This window comes from Lemur catta, chromosome 1 (genome assembly GCF_020740605.2).
Source record: "Lemur catta isolate mLemCat1 chromosome 1, mLemCat1.pri, whole genome shotgun sequence".
NCBI classification, from domain to species: domain Eukaryota; kingdom Metazoa; phylum Chordata; class Mammalia; order Primates; family Lemuridae; genus Lemur; species Lemur catta.
The window spans coordinates 145,196,454-145,217,200 of record NC_059128.1 but is presented as its reverse complement, the minus strand read 5'-3'; the positions used below and the strand labels follow the sequence as shown (position 1 = coordinate 145,217,200).

Sequence of the window (20,747 nt, the reverse complement as noted above, 5' to 3'; positions counted from 1 at the left end):
TAAACTATTGTCATCCTTGATTTTCATCTCCTATTTCCCTAAGCATCTCACACATATGTATCCACCTTCCTATTTGGACATGAAAGCTGCTTGTATACTCAGCACAATATCCAAGATATAGTGGGCTCTTACTGTGTGGTTTTTCATTTAATCCTATTGCCTATTCCTCTCCTTGCAAATCCACTGCTACTACCACAGTCTGGGCTGCCATCTGTCATCTTTCATCTGGTTGTATTAATGTCTCACCTGGTCCCTTTGCTGCAGTCTCTTCTGTAATATATTCGTCTGTCAGAGTTACTTTCTTTCTTGAAAAAAAAAGGGTGATATTTTACTTCTACTCTTAACTATGTGCAATGGCTTCCCATTGTCCCAGTGATACCTCCTCCAGTTCAGTCTGTGTTCCAGCCAAACTCAGCCTCAGCTTGTTCTTCACCATATTTTACCTTTGCCCATGCTTCTCTGTGTGCCTAAAATCACTTTCCCAAGCTTCATGAATTAATGTAGGCATTATTGTCTCTCTTTTGGCTTTTTTTTAAAAAAAAGTTTTATATTCAGGAAAAAAAATTATTTCTTATTTATGAATACTTAGTGTCTTGCTCTGTTGCCTGGGCTAGAGTGCAGTGGCATCATAATAGCTCACTATGGGCTCAAGCAGTCCTCCTACCTCAGCCTCCCAAGTAGCTAGGACTACAGGTACATGCCACCATGCCCAGCTAATTTTTAAAATTTTATAGAGACAGGGTCTTGTTATGTTGCTCAGGCTGGTCTTGAACTCCTGCAATCTTCCTGCTTTGGTCTCCCAAAGTGCTGGGATTACAGGCATGAGCCACCACGCCTGGTCTATATTTAGAGAAAAATTTTGAATCAAGTGTATTCACATGGCTTAAACATCAAAATAATATTTAAAAGTATACTTTGAGAATGGTATGCATGTATAATGAAAGTTATACCTATTTTGTGTTCTGCCTCCTCTCCCCCTAGTCCCTCCTCAGGAAACCATTAGTTTCTTGTGTAATATTCCAGTGTTTCCTTATGCAAGCAGAATAAAAAATGAAACATATTCTTATTTTTTCCCTTTCCTACTGAAAAGGTAGCTTTTTGAATATACTTTTCTACAGCATAGATTTTTCACCTATTTTTTTTTAAACTCCTTAAATGTAATTAATTACATCTATGTTCCTCATTTATGTTCCTTACTCATCTATATTTATTACTTGTAATATGTAATTTTTGTCATATAAACATAAGTGTGTAGGCATGTATTAATGAATCTGTAAGCATTTTGTGGGCAGAGATTTTGTTGTTCATCTCTAGTCTTGGGAACCTAGCCCCAGTACCTGGCACATACTAGACATTTGGTAAATTTGAAGATGACACATGGTAGCCAGGGAAGAATTCATTTGGGAAGAGAGCATGGTGACATCTCAAAAGGGGAGTTGGGCACTCATAAGGGAGCTTACCTAATAGCCTAGTGCCAGCCTCAGAGTAGTCTCATTGGAAGAGTAGCTCCTAAACTACATTAGATACAAAACTGGTTTATTTTTAACATTGACTGTATTTTAGTGATTTGGCTTTGGCATAATAACTGTCTTTAAAACATAATCTCCATGTGTGTGCATAAAGATTCAATTTAACTGGTTTTACTTCAAAGCAGCAATACTTTTTTAGAAAGAAGACTAGAAAGCTTTTACAAAGGATATTACAGAATTATTTCTTAAATTAGAAATAACACATCAGGGATTTTCTAATTCTTAGAGGACTTGATTTAGGTTGTTATATCCCATTGCTGTTACAGGAAATGTCAGATATAGCTAATTGTCATATTAAAATCTGGGCCTAACTAAATAAGTAGCCACAGAGGTGATCCCTTTGAACAAGGCTAAACCACATTGACACAGACAGCTACACAAGCAGTGCTATAATAGAATAAAAACAGACTGAGGGAGGGAATGTTTTTACAACAATTTCTGGTTGATGGTGTTTTAGGGGTAGAGGTCAGGTTAATGTATTCCTCAGTGGAGGGACATCTAAGGAGGCTAGTTACTGAGATCTCTGCTTATGTTGAGAGAAGGTTTTTTTTTTTATTTTTCAATTAGCCTTAAGAAAGTTTCATTACACGTAGTATTTAAAATTAGATTTTCCAAGTGTCCTCTGGTTCATTGCTTTATTTTGTGCTATGGGGCTTAATAGTCTGGTTTTATTTGTTTTTGAGAATGATGTTTCTTGTTTTTGGCAACTCAGTATCTGTTAAAATCAGATAGCTGTTTGATTGTTTTTCCTGTTAAGTATCTTACTCAGCAAACACTTGTCCTCATTACTCAAATCAGATCAATATTCCAAATGTTCTTTTAGCACAGAGGTTATTGCAAGATTTATAAGAAAGATGTCTGGATTGCTCTGTACAATAAATTGTAGTAATTACCAAGAGAAATGAAGGGATGTAAGAATGGACAACAGCCTTTTCCCAGAGTGGTCAAAACAGAAGAGAGGACAAAGTAGCATCATTGGACCAATAAGTTACATATTGCTTTTTCTAGTTCAGCCTTGTCTATTTTTTGCAAAGTTTGGGGCAAAGGGAGATTACATTGGTTACCAGCACATTGGACAGTAACTATTTTTTTCAAAAATAGATTTTAGTTGGACATATTACCCCAAAGAACTGCTGATGTGTTTGGGGGCAGATATACAGATGTACAGGTTTGCAGAACTAGGACAAAAGACTATCAGTTTATTTATGCAACCTATCCAAAGGGGTCAAAAAACCAAACTCCACAACATCTTGTGAAGAGTACGTTGCCAGAAAATATTAATGAATATTTTCTAGAAATCAAATTCCAATATAGAAAAGAAAAGGCTGAAGTCTTAAAACACAGGATTTGTATTGTAGTTTTGTCCTAGTTCTGTTATACACCTAATTGTTGCTTAAAGCTGGGAACCCTAGTTTAAGGGGAAAGAAACAGCTTGATGAACTTTTCGGGGTGAGGACAAAGGGAGTCAGGGTGGAAAAGAGGATATCCTAGGAATAATGCGCAGCATTGAAAAGGGCTTGGAGTTAAAAGTGGAGCATGAAGGAAAGTGTTTTGAGCTGAGTAATGAATTAAAATAAAAACAGTAGGGTGTGTCTCAAAAACTTAGTGTTTGTTTCTCCTACAGAGGTGGTTTTCTCTATGCCATGTTGCCTCTACAATGTTCTTTTGATATGTTTATTAACGTGTTATTATTTTATTCCAAAGGCTCGTGAAGAAGAAATGACTGCAAAAGTAATGGACCTGCAGACTGAACTTGAGGAGCTGCAGAAGAAATATCAGCAAAAGCTACAGCAGGAGGAGATTCCTGGCAATGATCATGTGAGAGGAATTTCAGTTTGCTACGTTTCTTAAAAACATTGTCGTTTCCATGATTTGACATGTTTGCTAACACACATATGTATTTATCTCATTTAATCCTAGCAAAAACCTTTTGAGAGAGATTCTTGCCTCCATTTTTTAGACAGTGAAACTAAGGTTCAAAGAGGTTAAATAAAATGTTCAGGCTAACAGAATAAATGTTACACTGGGAATATAAACCCAATCTACCAGACTTCAAAGCCTAGTGCTTCTTGGTCTTTTCCATACAAAGAAAAGCAGAGAAAATTGAAAAATACAGACCTGGGGCATAGCCAGAAATGGTGCATAGCAAGTATGATATTTTTAGATGTAAAAAATTTTGTGCTACAAAGTCATATAAATTTTGTATTTTACTCTGTAATGTATCCTTAATTGTAGTCACATAAAAATGATATTTTTAGTTATATACTTTTAAGAAAAACAATTTCCATCTTTCTCCTTGGTTAGTGGATCAGATGCAAATACAATGGGATGATTTTGGAAAATTGGGCTGAATTCAAACAGAATGGGCCCTGCATATCTTAGGCATTTTTAAAAAATAATTTCAATCTTTAAATAAATTAACACTGTGAAAGATAGACCGTGTTTACCGTGTGGCTTCTTGTCCCACTGTGCACCCTAACAAGTGCACACCCACAGGACACACGGGCCCCAGTTTGAGAAGGCTGATAGTGTACTGTTCCATTTCCTAAAACGTTCTCACCCATCCAGGATGGTCTTTTCATAGCGCAGTCATGAGGTAATGGGAAAGTGAATAGACACTGTTCATGACCTTATCCTTGAGAGGCTTCCTTACAGAATGTCAGTTACCAGATAACAATGTTTTAGACAACCAATTACAGGGATCACCTTGCCAAAGTGCAGAGAAGCAGCCTTTATAAAGAGGTTTGCTATGCTGTGCCATGTGGTAGGTATATCTCAGTTACAAGCACTGAGCAAGCTTAGCAGACCATTTCTCTGTTTCTTTAATAGCTCTTTTTTTCTTTTTTAAGAGACAGGGTCTCACTCCGTTGCCCAGACTGGAATACAGTGGGGTGATCATAGCTCACTGTAACCTCGAACTCCTGGGCTCAAGCGATCCTCCCACCTCAGCTTTCCAAAGTGCTGGGTTACAGGCATGAGCCACCATGCTCAGCCTTTAATAGCTATTAAGTTAGTTCTGTATGTAGGTATGTATTTATTTATTTACACTATTTGGTCATGACTTGAATATACTAGGTGCTATTAAATACTACTTGGTATGAGAAAATACACATATTTCACTGTCTGACATGAACTTTTCCTTAGTATCAAAGTAAGTATTAATGTTGCATACAGTGGCATTTTGAACAGTGTTGGGATGACATAGAGTACTGACACATTGTGAAATTAATATTCAGAAGGACTTCTGAGCCCTTTCCCTTGTGTCATAAGAAAGAGAAAATATCTTTAATTACTTCAACTCTAAAAAATATTTTTCCGTTGTATTTTTCATGAGTTTTTATCCTTTTCCTCTTGAGCATCTTTTGGTGCTTCTAGATATCGTAATTTACTTACCAGTGTGAGTTTCATGAAAAATAAGTTGTGATTACAGCTTAGAGTGGATTCCCAGAAATAGTGCTTTAGAAATTTCCTAAAGGGTTTATGTGCTTTAAATAGATGTTAATCTTTAATTATTTAAAATTATACCAATAATAGAACATATTCTTGTTGTAAAAGAAGTAATACAGAAGTATACAGAATAAAACCCTCCTTGGTGAGCACCTCCCTTCCAAAGTGGTAATTAATAATCATTGTTAGTTGTTTGGTGAGTGACCTTTAGTTTTTTTTTTTTCTGTGTTTACCTATGTTTGTGTGTATTTGTACTATAATATTTTGAATAACAAAATAGAACATTTGTTTAAAAGCAAATATTTAAAGTTGCCTTATCTCAAATCTGACCACTCCCTTTTATTTTCTTTTATTTTTATATTACTCTATTTTATTGTTTCTTTACTTAGAGATTTTATTGTATATACTCATTTTTTTTTCTTTTCCAATTTCAGATAACAATTATGGAGCTACAGGTAAGACTAATTCTTCTTTGAATTTCACTGAAGGTTGTGCATTTTAGGAGCATTCTGTTTTTTGGTTTTTTTTTAATTTCAGCATATTATAGGGGTACAAAAGTTTAGGTTACGTATATTGCCCTTGCCACCCCCCCACCCCTGAGGCAGAGCTTCAAGCGTGTCCATCCCCTAGACAGTGCACATTGCACTCATTATGTAAGGAGCATTCTGTTTTATAAGTTAAAACATAAAAGAGGCTGTTTTAACAAGGAAAAATTTCCAAGCAGTACAGAAATGTGTCCATGCAATAATGAAACCCATATACACTTCAGATCTTACTTTTTGTTTTTTCAGACACAATTAGCACAGAAGACGACTCTAATCAGTGATTCAAAATTGAAAGAGCAAGAGTTCAGAGAACAGGTACAGCCTAATTGGTGCCTTTTATTTTGAACTAAATTTATGTTATTATGTACTTGGATATTCTTGTGTCTTACATGAGAAATTTTATTTCTAAATCCAAAGGTGCTAGAGCCTATCTCCATAAATTCACGATCACATATATTTAAACAAGAATATTTTAATCACTTTATTTCCAGTGCTTAACATTTTGGATAACAATTTGTGTTTGTATAATTTGTAATAATTTAAATTCCAAAAAGAAGTTATTTTTATGAGGGGAAAAAATACATTGACATCAATCTTTGATAAGATTTTTCCAAGTGGTTAAATTGACCTAATTTAATATGATTTGTCCAGTTTTTGTCCATGGACAGTATATGTCCACAATTTAAATGGGACCATGTATGTACTTCTTCAAGGATGCACAAGTATGCACACACCAGTATATGTGGTACGTGATCTTTAGTAATGTCTTTTTCTAAACTCTGAAGACATAATGGCTCAAGTCAGCAGGCTAAGTTTGAAGGCTTCATCTCCAGGGATTTTCCAGTTCTTTTAAAATTCATACAGACAAAAATCTTGATATTGTTGAAACTGGGTGATAGGTGGGTATATAGGCATTAATTGTACTATACTTTCTTTGAATATGTTTGAAAATTTTCATAATATTTTTAAAAATTTATAAAAACAGGTACTAAGTCCCAATTTAACTTTTTTTCTATTTCCCCAGTGGTTCAGCTTTTTAAATCTATTCTCAAGATTACTGCTTTAAAATTCTTCTTTTAACATCCTCAAATCTTAAAAACTATCTTAGTGTAACAATTTTTGTATTAGTTATTTTTATTGTGGAGAAATACACATAAAAGTTACCATTTTAATCATTTTAATGTACACGGTCATTGACATTTAATTTAGTTCATTGACATTTAATTCATTTACAATGTTGGGAACCATTATCTAGTTCCAGAATGTTTCATCACCCCAAAAGGAAGCCCACATCCAGTGAGCAGTCACTTCCCAGTACCTCTTCCCCCGAACCCTTAGCAACCACTGATTTGCTTTCTCTCTCTGTGGATTTACCTGTTCTGGGTATTTCATATAAATGGAATCATACAACACATGACCATTTTATGTCTGGCTTTTTTCACTTAATGTTTTCAAGATTCATTTATGTTGTAGCATTTATCAATATTGACTTTATTGTTTTTTATGGCTGAATAAGATCTCATTTTATGGATATGCTACATTTTGTCCATTCATCAATTAATGGACATTTGGGTTGTTTCCACCTTTTAACTATAACAAACAGTGCTGCTAGGAAAATTTGTTTACAAGTTTTTGTTTGAACACCTGTTTCCAATAGTTTTGGGTGTATACCCAGGAGTGAAATTGCTGGATCATATGGTAATTCTTTCTATGTTTAGCCTTTTGAAGAACTGCCAAACTGTTTTCTATAGTAGCTGTACCATTTTACATTACCATCAGCAAAGTGTAAGGACCCCAGTGACTCCCCATCCTCACCAACAAGTTTTTTGATTATTGCCATCCTAGTCAGTATGTAGTATCTCATTGTGGTTTTAATTTGCAATTCTCTAACAACCAATGATGTTGAACATCTTTTATCTGCTTGTTGGCTGTTTGGAACAATGTCTGTTCAAGTCCTCTGCCCATTTTTTAGTTGAATTGTCTTTTTGCTGCTGAGATGTAAGTGCTGTTTATATATTCTAGATACAAATCCCTTATCAATATTTGATTGGCAAATATTTTCTCCCATTCTGTAGGTTGTCTTCACTTTCTTGATAATGTCATTTGATGCACAAAGGTTTCTAATTTTAGTAAATACAGTTTATGTATTTTTCCTTTTGTTTGTGTTTTTGGTGTTAATTTGTTTTAATTTTATTTGCCTATATTCTATCTTTTTTTAATTTTATTTATATATACATATTTTTTAGGCTAATCAAGTGAAGCAGTAGGAATGGAGAAGGAACAAAGGAATCTGTAACTGGTTGTGATCAATTAGTTGTATATATTCTGTCTTAACCATCAAAAAATCTAGTGGCTACAGCAATCCTTTTTTCTTACATATGGTTTCCATATGAATCTTATGGTTTGAATATTTGGTATTTTTAGATTCACAATTTAGAAGACCGTTTGAAGAAATACGAAAAGAATGTGTATGCGACAACTGTGGGGACACCTTACAAAGGTAAGAATGATTTCTCATATCATGTTATCTGTGGTTGTCTTTTATTGGTAGATTTATGGATGATTTTTATTTTGTCTTCGATGACCACATTTCAGATTACAATGGGTTTTAAAGATGAGCTTTAGTCTTTACGTAATGGTTCTCTTGAGATAATCATGATCTTTGAGTGATCTTATAACAATTATCCATTCTCTAAAGTTCACTTTCACTGCCTTACTGTATTAAGAATAGTTTTATTTTGCTAGATGTTTTGTAAACCTTTCTGTTTGCTCATGGGAATCACAAGGGTATCAATCAAAGCCATTTAGCAGTCTTTTGTGTTTTTGAAAGCTCTTACTCATTGCTATGAAATAACATAAGATACTATATAATTTTTAACTAAATTCAAGGGCTTGCTTTGGATTCTTTCCAAACTGGTGCTCCTCCAAGAGAAGTAAAAACGAAACTGGAAGTTTCCTACACTTACTACAGAGGAAATTCTTCCTGCAAAGATTATTTACCACAGCTAAGTCACTGTATGTGATTCTCAGCATAGAACTATAGGCTGGATCAGTGCTCAGCAGTGCTTAGAGAATTGTATTGATTCTTTGTGTTAATTTCAACTTAATTTCATACATAATTTTCTTTTTTTCTCAATTTTATGAATACACATATGAACAGTTTATTTAATATCTAATACATATGTAATACTAAGTGCTAGGCATAGGCATTATTATAAACAAATTTTGTGTATCAATTCATTTAAACCCAAGCAGTCTGGTGGAATATGCACATTAATCTCTTTACCATGCTGCCTCTTTAAAAAGTAAAAGTAGAATGAGCACCTACTGTGCAGGAAGAAATAAAAGATTAACCTTTTTTAGCAGCTCCTGTGTATGCCTCTATAATAATATCTTTGTCCCTCTTGTCATTCTAACTTGTTTTCTCTGACTTTATGTTAATTATTCTCTTGTTCTTCTCTATTGTTTACCACCATGTATATATTTTTGAGCAATATTTTGTTAAGATTTTGCTTGTTTTGTAACTGGATGTAGTGCAACACACTATAAGCATTTTTGTATGACCTATTTAGTTTTATTGCTTAATATAAGGTTTGATAGTCATCTGTGTTGTGTGTAGCTGTGGTTCACTCATTTCCATTATATTAATTTTTTTGTACATTCTTGTTCATGTTTCTTAGTATACACATATGAAAGACTTTTTTTAGAATATACAACTAGGAATAGACATGCTGGGTCATAGGATATGATCATTTTTGTGCATATCCTGTACTAGGTTAAGCCAAACTGTTTTCTTTATTTTTTTGTACTAATCTCCACTTCCATCAGTAAGGGGTGAGATATCTGTCTCACCACTCCACCTCCTCATCAGTGCTGGATATATTAAGGCTCTTCAATGTTTTGCTGATCTAAATTTGGTGTAATATCTCAATGATTTTCATTGCATTCCTCTTATTAGTAATAGATTCAGGATCTTTTTTGTTTGGTCATTTGTTCATTCATTCATTTTAGATATATGTATTTCTTCTTTTATGAAGTGCCTATCGATATCTACCATGTCTTAAAATTAGGTTGTTTGTCATTTTTTAATTGATTTATCTTATGTATGTTGCCAAGGTCTTGTACTAGCAGGTATCTTCTTTATCTGTTAATGTCGCTCTTTTAGATTGTTTATTACAGAATTTTTTAGATATATTGCAAGTAGTGAGTATAATATATAATGCACACTCATGTACACTTCACCCAACTTCAATAATTATCAAGACATAGCCAATCTTGTTTCATTTGTACTGTAAACTTTCCTATCTTTGGTCTATTGGATTATTTTAAAGGAAGTCCTAGATATCATAGCTTATCATTTTATATGTAAATATTTCAGTATGTATCTCTACAAAAGATTCTTTAAAAATAAACACAATACCATTATCGAACCTTAATTCCTTAATATTATCAAATAACCAGTCAGTATTCAAACTTACCTGTAGTCTCATAAATGTTTCCTTTTTTTTTTGTTTTTTTTTTTTTTTTTGAGACAAAGTCTTGCTCTGTCACTCATGCTAGAGTGCCATGGGCAGTCAGCAACCTCAAACTCCTGGGCTCAAGTGATCCTTCTGCCTCAGCCTCCTGAATAGCTGGGATTATAGGCACAAACCACTGCACCTGTCTCGTGTGTTTCATTGATCAATGTGTCTATGCCTGCTCTAATACCTCACTATCTTAATTACTATGACTTAATAATATGTCTTGATGTTTGGTTAGGGAATCCCTCCCATTTTTTCTTTAAGAATAGCTTAGGGCCGGGTGTGGTGGCTCACGCCTGTAATCCTAGTGCTCTGGGAGGCCGAGGCGGGTGGATCGCTCGAGGTCAGGAGTTCGAGACCAGCCTGAGCAACAGCGAGACCCTGTCTCTACTAAAAATAGAAAGAAATTATCTGGTCAACTAAAATATATATAGAAAAAATTAGCCGGGCATGGTGGCGCATGCCTGTAGTCCCAGCTACTCGGGAGGCTGAGGCAGTAGGATCGCTTAAGCCCAGGAGTTTGAGGTTGCTGTGAGCTAGGCTGACGCCACAGCACTCACTCTAGCCAGGGCAACAAAGCGACACTCTGTCTCAAAAAAAAAAATAAATAAATAAAATAAGAATAGCTTAGCTATTCTTAGCTCTTTGAATGTCCATATAAGTTTTAAAGTCAGCTTGTCATGTTATACATACACATACATACTTACCTACATCCCTAGGAAGATTGTGGTTGGACTTGCAAAGAATTTATAGAAAAATTAAAGAGAACTGGCATTTATGTGGTATTAAGTCTCTAACCCATAATCACAATGTATCTCAACATTTACCTAGGTCATCTTTAATTTTTGTCAGTAATGTTTATTGTTCTGAGTAGTAGTCTTGTACCTCTTCTGTTACATTTATTCTTAGGTGTGATTGTCAGTGTAAAATTTATTTTATTTTCTAACTAAATGCATTTTTAAAAGGCATTGTTAAGCATTTTTGAGGAAAATCTGAGTAAACCTACTTTCACTATACAGTTGTCTGTAACATCACTTAGTTGATTAAGATTATATTAAATGTAAGTGAATATTGCAGTTATACATTTTGGAATTGGACCCAGGTGAAATATGGTATTAAAAATGCTGAATAGTACCTAGATGAAGTTATAAGAGGTAATGAGTAGGCAATTTGGAAAACATCTTCATTTGAACGAAAACTAATTTCCACTCTTAATTGCTTAAAACACAAAGTAAGAGCTATAAGAAGAAGAAAGTCTTTTATTAATATATGACACCATTTGAGAGAAGGCAAGAAGAGGCACATGTATTGAAAAATAGTATTAGTAATTGCTTCTCCAGGAAAATAGCTATAAGTAATCTGCATGTTTAAAATAATAAAACGATTTATTTTCTGAAAAGTGAAAAACATTCTAAATTTTTGTATTTTGTATAGATCTAGAAGAATAAAACTCTTAAGTATGATGTATAGATGGATATATTCTGAAAAGGAAATAAATATTGTATTGTTAGTCTTGGAACTCTGCACATATATGATTTGAATGATCTGTGTCTTCTAAGAGTATACACTTTTAAAAATGGAATATTGCAAACATGCAAATACATGTAATGTAAATATAATGTATAAAGACTGTTAACACCTAAGAATCCACCATCCAGAACATTGCCATTACTTTTGAGGCTTCTTGTGCTGCTCTGTAATCCTTATATCTCTCTGTTCTTTTTCAAGGGTAACCACTGTTATTATGTTACAATTTAAGTAGTTCCCTTAAAAATTTTTGATTTTAATGTTTTATGGGTTTGGCTGTTTAGAATTGACATCATACTTCACATATCCTACATAGCTTACTGTTTTTTGGATTTTTTTTTTGTAAACAACATTCGATTTTGAGATTCTATCCAATGTGCGAAGTTACAATTTGACCATTTTCAATGCTGAGTTTAATGTTACATCTTTATACCACACTTTATTTATTCTCCTATTGGGGGACATTGAGTTGTTGCAATTTTGCTTTTATAAACAGTGTGACTGTAAACATTGATTCATAGTGTGTAGCATTTCTCTAGGTTATAGTGCTAGGAATTGAATTTCTGTCATGAAACAAGCTTGTCTACTACTTCACAAAGTTTTACAAACTAAGGCCAAATTGTCATCTGTTGTGCTTATATCAATTTCCTCTTCTGCCAGTAGTGCACAAAAGATTCCATTGTTTTATTAGATTGGTGCAAAAGTAATTGTGGTTTCAGACCCTGAATTTTAAATCATTATAACTAGGCTCAAACTCATTTTTATTAATCAAAATAGGAACCATTACAATCAATACATTGTTGCCAATGAGAAATAAGTTTGTTTATTCCTGTAGCATAAAAATCCATGTTTTGGGGTTCGACAAACTCTTTGAAAGCAGTTTCTGAATTCTGCTGCTTGTGGAAGTGTTTTCCCTGCAAAAAGTTGTCGAGATGCTTGAAAAAAAGTGGCAGTCAGTTAGTGAGAGGTCAGGTGAATATGGAGGATGAGGCAAAACTTCATAGCCCAATTTGTTCAACTTTTGATGTGTTGGTTGTGCAACGTGCAATTGGGCGTTGTGAAGAGGAGTTGGGCCCTTTCTATTAACCAGTGCTGGCTGCAGGTGTTGGAGTTTTCAGTTCATCTCGTCAATTTGCTGAGCATACTTCTTGGATGTAATGGTTTCACTGGGACTCAGAATGCTGTAGTGGATCAGACCGGCAGCAGACCACCAAACAGTGACCATGACCTTTTTTTGGTGCAAGGGCAGTGCTTTGAATCTTCTCAGTCCAGCCATTGAGCTGATCATCACTGGTTATATAAAATCTGCAAATCACAATCCAATGAAGAAATGGTTCATTGTTGTTGCATACAAGAAGAGAAGATGATACTTGAAAATGACAATTTTTTTTTGATTTTCAGTCAGCTCATGAGGCACCCACTTATCAAGCTTTTTCACCTTTCCAATTTCCTTCAGTTGCCAAATGACCGTAGAACGGTCGACCTTGAGTTCTTTGGCAACTTCTCGTGGTAGTTGTGAGAGGATCAGCTTTGATGATTGCTCTCAGTTGGTCATTGTCAACTTCCGCTGGCCAGCCACTGCGCTCCTCATCTTCAAGGTTCTCGTCTCCTTTGCAAAATTTCTTGAACCATCACTGCACTGTATGTTCAAGCAGTTCCTGGGCCAGTTGTGTTGTTGATGTTGCCAGTGGTCTCTGCTGCTTTATGTCCTATTTTGAACTCAAATAAGAAAATCGCTCAAATTTGCTTTTTGTCTAACATCATTTCCATAGTCTAAAATAAATATAAAATAAACAGCAAGTAATAAGTCATTAGCAAAAAAATATAAAGCAAGAAATGTGCATTAAAATGATGTATAACATAACCACATTTTTAAAGAATGTATTCATTATCAAATAGCAAATTTCAACAATGCTAAAACCGCAATTACTTTTGCACCAACCGAATGCATCCTCACCAATACTTGTTGTTATTTGACTTTTTAAAGATTTTTGCCAATTACGTGTATGTAAATGATACCTTATGCAGTTTTATTTGTTTTCACTGAACAAAAGGTGATTTAAATTCTATACCCAGCAGTGCATGGTGGCTCATACCTCTAATTGTAGCACTTTGGGAGGCCAAGGCTGGAGGATCACTTGAGCTCAGGAGTTTGAAGTTACAGTGAGCTTTGATTGCACCACTGCACTCCAGCCTGGGTGACAGAGCAAGACTCCATCTCTAAATAAATAAATTGAATGAATGAATGAATGAATTCTAAATCTAAAGTAATATAAAGCTACAATAAAAGGCCAGGAGGACGAGAACAAGATGTGAGATATAAAATTGTTATAATAATTTGTGTTTTCTCTTTCAAGAGTAAGATACCAATTGGAAAGTTTAGTGTGTATGTGTATAGAGTACAATATAATTAATATAAAAGCAATGTTTCTCTTTATTCCATTGATTTTTAGTTTGTCTGTTTTTCTAAGTAATAAGTATCTGGTTTTGTCTTTACAGTTTGATCTGTTTTTTGTTTGACAGGTGGCAGTTTGTACCATACTGATGTCTCACTCTTTGGAGAACCTACCGAGTTTGAGTATTTGCGAAAAGTGCTTTTTGAGTATATGATGGGTCGTGAGACTAAGGTATAAATCATGTCCGGTGATTTGGTATGTGGCTTAGTTTAAAAGGAAATATGTTCTGCTTCTAATACACATATTGATAGCATATGTTTACTATTAGCAGATCATGCATGCTAATAGTAGGCAATAGGTAATTATGTTATTGCTCTTAGTTTACAAAAGTGAATTGGCAGATCTTCTATTTGTTACATTTATAAAATATTAATTTTTAAAATGCTGTCAGATGACACTGAATACTAAAAAATTAAAACTTCATTAACTTAAGAATAATTTGTGAAGCATGTGGGCATTTTTCTTCTTGACTTCAGATCTCAAAGTTAGAATAGATTTCATTTTCAAGGAGACTTTAGGATATTGTGGATAGTATTGGAAATGGTCGTAATTAAGAATGGCTACTTAGGAGGATTTAGATGTATTTATTTCACTTTAGTCACTGTAAGAAAATCACTTCCTGCACATGTGGAATATCGATCATTTTAAAATTACCACACCATGTAAGTAATAGTGCTTGGCTAATGTGTTTTCTAGAATGACACATTTATTGTAAGGTCTTTGAGTGTAGAGACTTGTTTTATTCTGATTTGTATCCCTTGCAGTGTTTTTAAAGAGGCTTATATTAGAAATTTGGTAAATATGTCTTGAATTGAATTAAATGCTTTTAGGGAAATTCATGAGCTTTTCCTAAAACAAAATTTTTTATTTAAAGCAGTTTCTGTTTTTGACATTGTTGCAACTTTTTACTTTATGGAATTTTACATTTTGTATGTACCTTGGCTAAGAATATATTTGAATAATGAATTTCCTCTCCTTTGAAGCAATCAGTGTTTTAATGTATGGATGTGTAGAAGTTGCTGAGTCATAGCAGGCACTGATTTGGCAAATGTTTTTAAAACCTAAAAAGCATGCATAAGAAAATATCTTAAAAGAATATTATAAATTTATAGATTGGAGATTCAGCTAAACACCAGGAGTGGGCTAGAAGTCATTTTAATTCTTAATATCTATAGAAATCACATTTCATTGCATCAAATAGTTTTCAAATTAAATTAATACTTAGTATGTTTGTGAACATGTATCACAGAGGGGATATATTAATTCATAGTAATTGTGTCTTTTTTTCTTAAGGACTTTAAAGAAAAAAACCCTCAAGGATAGCTAAACCAAATTTTCTCCTTTTCTTTTTAAAACAAAGCTACTGAATTGTAGTTTTCATTATTATGTCCTTATTGTCCACCTCACATAGCAACTTATATTTGAGGTGGAGTAGATAGTTTAAAGTTACCTTGTTACTTCTTTGGGTGTGGGAAAAGAGACATATCTTTGAAAAATAAAAATCCTCTGAGAACTTTAGCTACCGTGGTTCATTAGTGAATCTGAAGCTTTGATGCAAGTGTTGCTAAATAAATTATTTAACCTTTTCTTGATCTGTAAAATGAAGAGACTAATGCCTCAGCCTGTTTCTTCTGGAGATGAGATTTACAGAGCTTGAGTCTTCCCAAAGAAAGACCTAGCATAAGCATAAGAAGTGTTGTGGGGCAATACCAGTTCAGCCAACTCTAAGCTTGTGCTTTCAGGCTCTGCAGTTAATCTTAGGGTGTGGCTTGGGAGATAGCTGAAAGGGATGTTGCACGGCACAAGCAGCCCCATTTAATGCCTGGCTGGGAATCCACGTTGTGGAAGAATACGCTCTCTCTTATATTCAGCATTCATTCTACTTTTCTAGCTACTAAAAATGAAGAATAGTCTACCATTATGCCATCACATTTTATAGGTAAATATTGAAAATTTGGTAGAAGGTATTCAGCTTAATTTACCACACATTTATTGAGTATTTAACCACAGTGACCCTTTATCACCATGATGGACAGATGAAATTTGACACCATCCCTAAATTTAAAGATTTCACCATATAGTAAGAAAGTGGAGCTGCACTCACTTAACCATAATGTGATGCAGAATGTAGTAAGTGCTATAGGAGAGGTACAGAGTCCTCATGTTTTCTTGTGGAAAGGCAAGGATGGGCATTGGGGAGAAGGTGGTATGCATACAGGGGTTTAAGGGCATATGTTAGATTTTGATAGATGAGCTCAGATGGGAGGGGTAGCCCAGATGGAAGACCCAAAGCAGGAAACTGAGTGTGGGTGTTTGGAATGATAAGTAGTCTCTTCCCCCTAAGACACTGGATCTATGAAGAAGAAATGATTCTACTTAAGGCTACAATAGAGGACAGAGAGCCTTGAATGTTAACAGCTTACCTGTAGGTATTGGGTAGTCCTGAAAAATTGTGATCAGCCATTGACAAGATCACAGCTATTTTCAGATACATCTTCTGCTGATTTGCCCAGTTTCTATACATTGACAAAGAATTTGAAATGGAGACCAGGTTGTGGTTTTAGAATAAGCCAGAGTATGTTGTAGCCTTTTTAATTTGATTACCATCTGCAGTTGTTTCTTGTCTAGCAGGATCTGTATGTCATCTCACCTGTGTTTCTTCATCTGCTTTTGCACAGTGTTCTTTATTTTATGAGGCAGATGACTTTTTAAAGAAGATCATATTATAGTATACACATCCTTGTAGTGTGGAGTTAAGTAAGCTCCGCTCTTTTCTTCTGTCCTTGCACTTTTTCTTGGGTTTTGATCCTCCATGCTATTATTGAATCTGAAATTCAGCCTGTTCTCCTTTTCAATGTAAAGTATTTCTCATCCTAAGATTTATTGAAAAAAACCTCTCCCTAAGGAAAACCTGGCAGGAGAGGCCACTTCTAAATCAGGTGGCTCATTTGAACTTTTCCTTACTTCCCAGGGCCTGAGGAGATTGTATATAGAGTAGACAGTCTGATTTCTTTCCCAAGGTGTGGCAGAGAGCCTGGGCTTCTTCATTAAAGTGTTTTCTGGCAAGCCAGGGACGAGCTTTAAGTCTTTACTGGGTAATAAGCTGCACATTCTGGATCGCTGATGAATTTAGAGGTGGGTTTACCATTTAATGTCATCTAGAAATGTGAAGAGACAACTAGCCACAGTTCATTTTTTTTTGTTTGTTTGTTTTTTTTTACAAACATGCTTGTGCATGCATGTATATGTGGTTTCATAGTGAATATAAATGGACTTTTTGGTATTCTGAACTTCATACAGTATTGAAATTATAGAAATGCTTTCTATGATTGTGAATCCCTAAATTTTAGATTTCTGATGCTTCGTAAAAATGATCTTCATAGGTAGTATACCAGAAGTTGCTTCTGGGTGTTATTAAAAAGAAAATACTGAAATATTTACTACTTCATATTTCTCTTGCTATTTCATGCCACATATATGTAGGCATACCTTGAAGATACTGTGGTTTCAGTTCCAGACCACTGCAATAAAATGAGTATCACAATAAAGCAAATCACACCAATTTTTTTGTTTCTCAGTGCATATAAAGGTTATGTTTACACTATACTGTAGTCTGTTAGATATGCAATAGCATTATATCTAAAAAACCAATCTATATACATTAATTTAAAAAATACATTATTGCTAAAAATGCTAATGATCATCTGAACCTTCAGTGAGTCATAATCTTTTTGCTGCTTAGAGGGTCTTGCCTCAGTGTTGATGGTTGCTGAGTGATCAGGGTAGTAGCTGCTGAAGGATGGGGTGGCTGTGGCAATTTCTTAAAAATGACAACAATGAAGTTGGCTGCATCAATTGACTCTTCCTTTTACAAAAGATTTCTCTGTAGCATGTGATGCTGTTTGACAGCATTTTACCCACAATAGAGTTTCTCTCAAAATTGGAGTCAATCTTCTCAAACCCTGCTACTGTCTTACCAATGGAGTTTATGGAATATTCTAAATCCTTTCTTGTCATTTCAACAAGGTTCACAGTATCTTGACCAGGAGTAGATTCCATCTTAAGAAACCACTTTCTTCGTTCATTCGTAAGAAATGACTACTCATCAGGTAAAGTTTTAGCATGAGATTGCAGCAATGCAGTCACATCTTCAGGCTCCACTTCTAATTGTAGTTCTCTTGCTATTTCTACCACATCTGCAGGTGCTTCTTCCACTGAGGTCTTGACCCCCCACAAAGGCATCTGTTGGGGTTGCAACAACTTATTCCAAATTCTGGTTAATGTCGATGTTTTGATCTTCTCCCTTGAATCATGAATGTTCTTCATGTCATCTAGAATGGAGAATCCTTTCCAGAAGGTTTTTAATTTACTTTGCCCAGATCCTTCAAAGGAATCACTGTCTGTGGCTGCTATAACCTTAAAAATGTATTCCTTAAATAATAAGGCTTGATAGTTGAAATTACTCCTTGATCTGCGGAATGGTTGTTGTGTTAGCAGACATGAAAACAACATTCATATCCTTGTACATATCCATCAGAGCTCTTGGGTGACCAGTGCATTGTTAATAAGCAGTAATATTTAGAAAGGAATCTTTTTTTCTGAGCAGTAGGTCTCAGTGGTAGGCTTACAATATTCAGTAAACCATGCTGTAAATAGATATACTGTCACCCAGGCTTTATTGTCCATTTCTAGAGCATAGGCAGAGTAGAGTTAGCATAATTCCAAAGGGCACTAGGATTTTTGGAGTGGTAAATGAGCATTGGCTTCAACTTAAAAAGGTCACCAGCTACATTAGTCCCTAACAAGAGAGTCAGCCTGTCTTTTGAAGCTTTGAAACCAGTTGTTAACTTCTCATCTCTAGCTTTGAAAATCCTAGGTGAAATCTTCCAATAAAAGGCTGTTTTGTTTACGTTGAACAGTCTAATGTGTTGTGTAGTGTAGACACCTTGATCAGTCATCTTAGCTAGATCTGGATAACTTGCTGCAGCTTTTCCATCAGCACTTGCCGCTTCACCTTGCCACTTGTATGTTTTGGAGATGGTTTCTTTCATTAAGCCTCATGAACCAATCTCTGCTAGCTTCACAGTTTTCTTTTGCAGTTACCTCACCTCTCTTAGCCTTCATATAATTGAAGTTAGGGCCTTGCTATGAATTATGTTTTGGCTTAAGGGAATGTTGTGGCTGATTTGATCTTCTATCCAGACCACTAAAATTATTTCCATTTCACCAATAAGGCTGTTTCATTTTCTTATCTTTCATGTGTTCACTGGAGTAGCACTTTTAATTTCCTTGAAGTAATTTTCCCCTGTATTTGTGAGTTGGCTAACTGTTTGGCATAAGAGGCCTAGCTTTCTGCCTATCTCAGCTTTCAACATGACTTCTTCACTAAGCTTAATCATTTGTAGCTCTTGATTTAAAGTGAGAGACATATGACTCTTCATTTGAACACTTAGAGGACTTGTTTCCATATTGTTGTGTCTGAGGGAATAGAGAGGCCCAAGGAAAGGAAGAGAGCTGGGAAAACAGTCAGTCAGTGGAGCAGTCAGAACACACACAACATTTATCAATTACGTTTGCCATTTTATATGGGTGTGGTTCTTGGTACCTCAAAACGATTACCATAGTAACATTAAAGATTACTAACCACAAATCATGGTAACAGATTCAATAATAATGAAAATGTTTGAAATATTGCAAATATTACCAAAATATGGCAGAGACACGAAGAGATCATGTACTTGAAAAATGATGCTGATAGACTTCCTAGACACAGAGTTGGTACAAAATTTCAATTTGTGAAAGAAACACAATTATCTGTGAAGCTCAGTAAAGTGCACTAAAATGAGGTACACCTGTACTTGTTTTCTAGCCTTCAGTTTAGTACACAAAATTCTGTGCTATCTAGGCAATACAATTTAAATGATGAGAGTTTTTGTAAAATGCCTTTGGAATTCCCCAAGAAGTAAGTTGTTTTAGGTGGCATTGTTTTTTGATCACCAAAATGGCAGAGGCAAAGATAAAAGGAAGAAGAGATCTGAAACTAAAATATTGCCATGTGTGGAGTTTGTGGTCGAGGAACAGTAGTAATTGATCTGTTAGTTGAAGTAAGTATTAGGAATATGTAAAGTGTCTTGCCTAGGCTTTAGTATATAATAGGATTTTTAAAAAATTAGTTCCTTTCCTTCCTGGAAATAATTATGATACTTTTTTTCACACTAATGATGTGTGTTTCCAAAATTTTTGGTTAACTATATTATCTTTTCCTTAGTGACCTTCCCCAGATCATCCCCCCCACCCCACTGGTCTGTGTAACTGAGAACGAAGAATATTAAGGGTCAGTTTCTTGGGCTACCTTCCTATCCACCATAGGAATCTTTAGGAGGGTACTACCTCCTGATTTTGTATGTAAATACTGAACTTGTTATCCTACTTATTTCATAAGTGGTATCTTCTTTCCTCTCTGTCTCCCTCAAAACATCTCATCTTGATACAAAATAGTGAGTTTCATCCTTTGAGGAGAATTTTCCAGGAGTGACTTACGGTATATTTATTCAGATCTGCACAATCTATGATCTTGTTTTGCAAGCCGCCATGTGTAATGTTTTGATTCATCATGTTTTCTATCAAATGAAACATCTTGTGTTTATTTAAAACGTAATTTGTATTTCTATTAGGCTGATGTGCTGCATGTCTTGAAAAATACCTACTAAGCATGTTCATGTT

At 34.8% G+C, this 20,747-nt stretch overlaps 1 protein-coding gene across 4 annotated transcripts in view; it reads left to right on the top strand.

Moving 5' to 3' along the window:
* GOLGA4 (golgin A4) overlaps positions 1-20,747 on the top strand; it is a 118,738-nt gene that overhangs the window by 86,018 nt on the left and 11,973 nt on the right. For all 4 annotated transcript variants that reach the window (XM_045536762.1, XM_045536783.1, XM_045536790.1 and 1 more), the window contains 5 exons: positions 3,234-3,347; positions 5,411-5,431; positions 5,768-5,836; positions 7,946-8,021; positions 14,092-14,195. In XM_045536762.1, the coding sequence (XP_045392718.1) occupies positions 3,234-3,347; positions 5,411-5,431; positions 5,768-5,836; positions 7,946-8,021; positions 14,092-14,195 (384 nt within the window). The remainder of the gene's footprint in view (positions 1-3,233; positions 3,348-5,410; positions 5,432-5,767; positions 5,837-7,945; positions 8,022-14,091; positions 14,196-20,747) is intronic.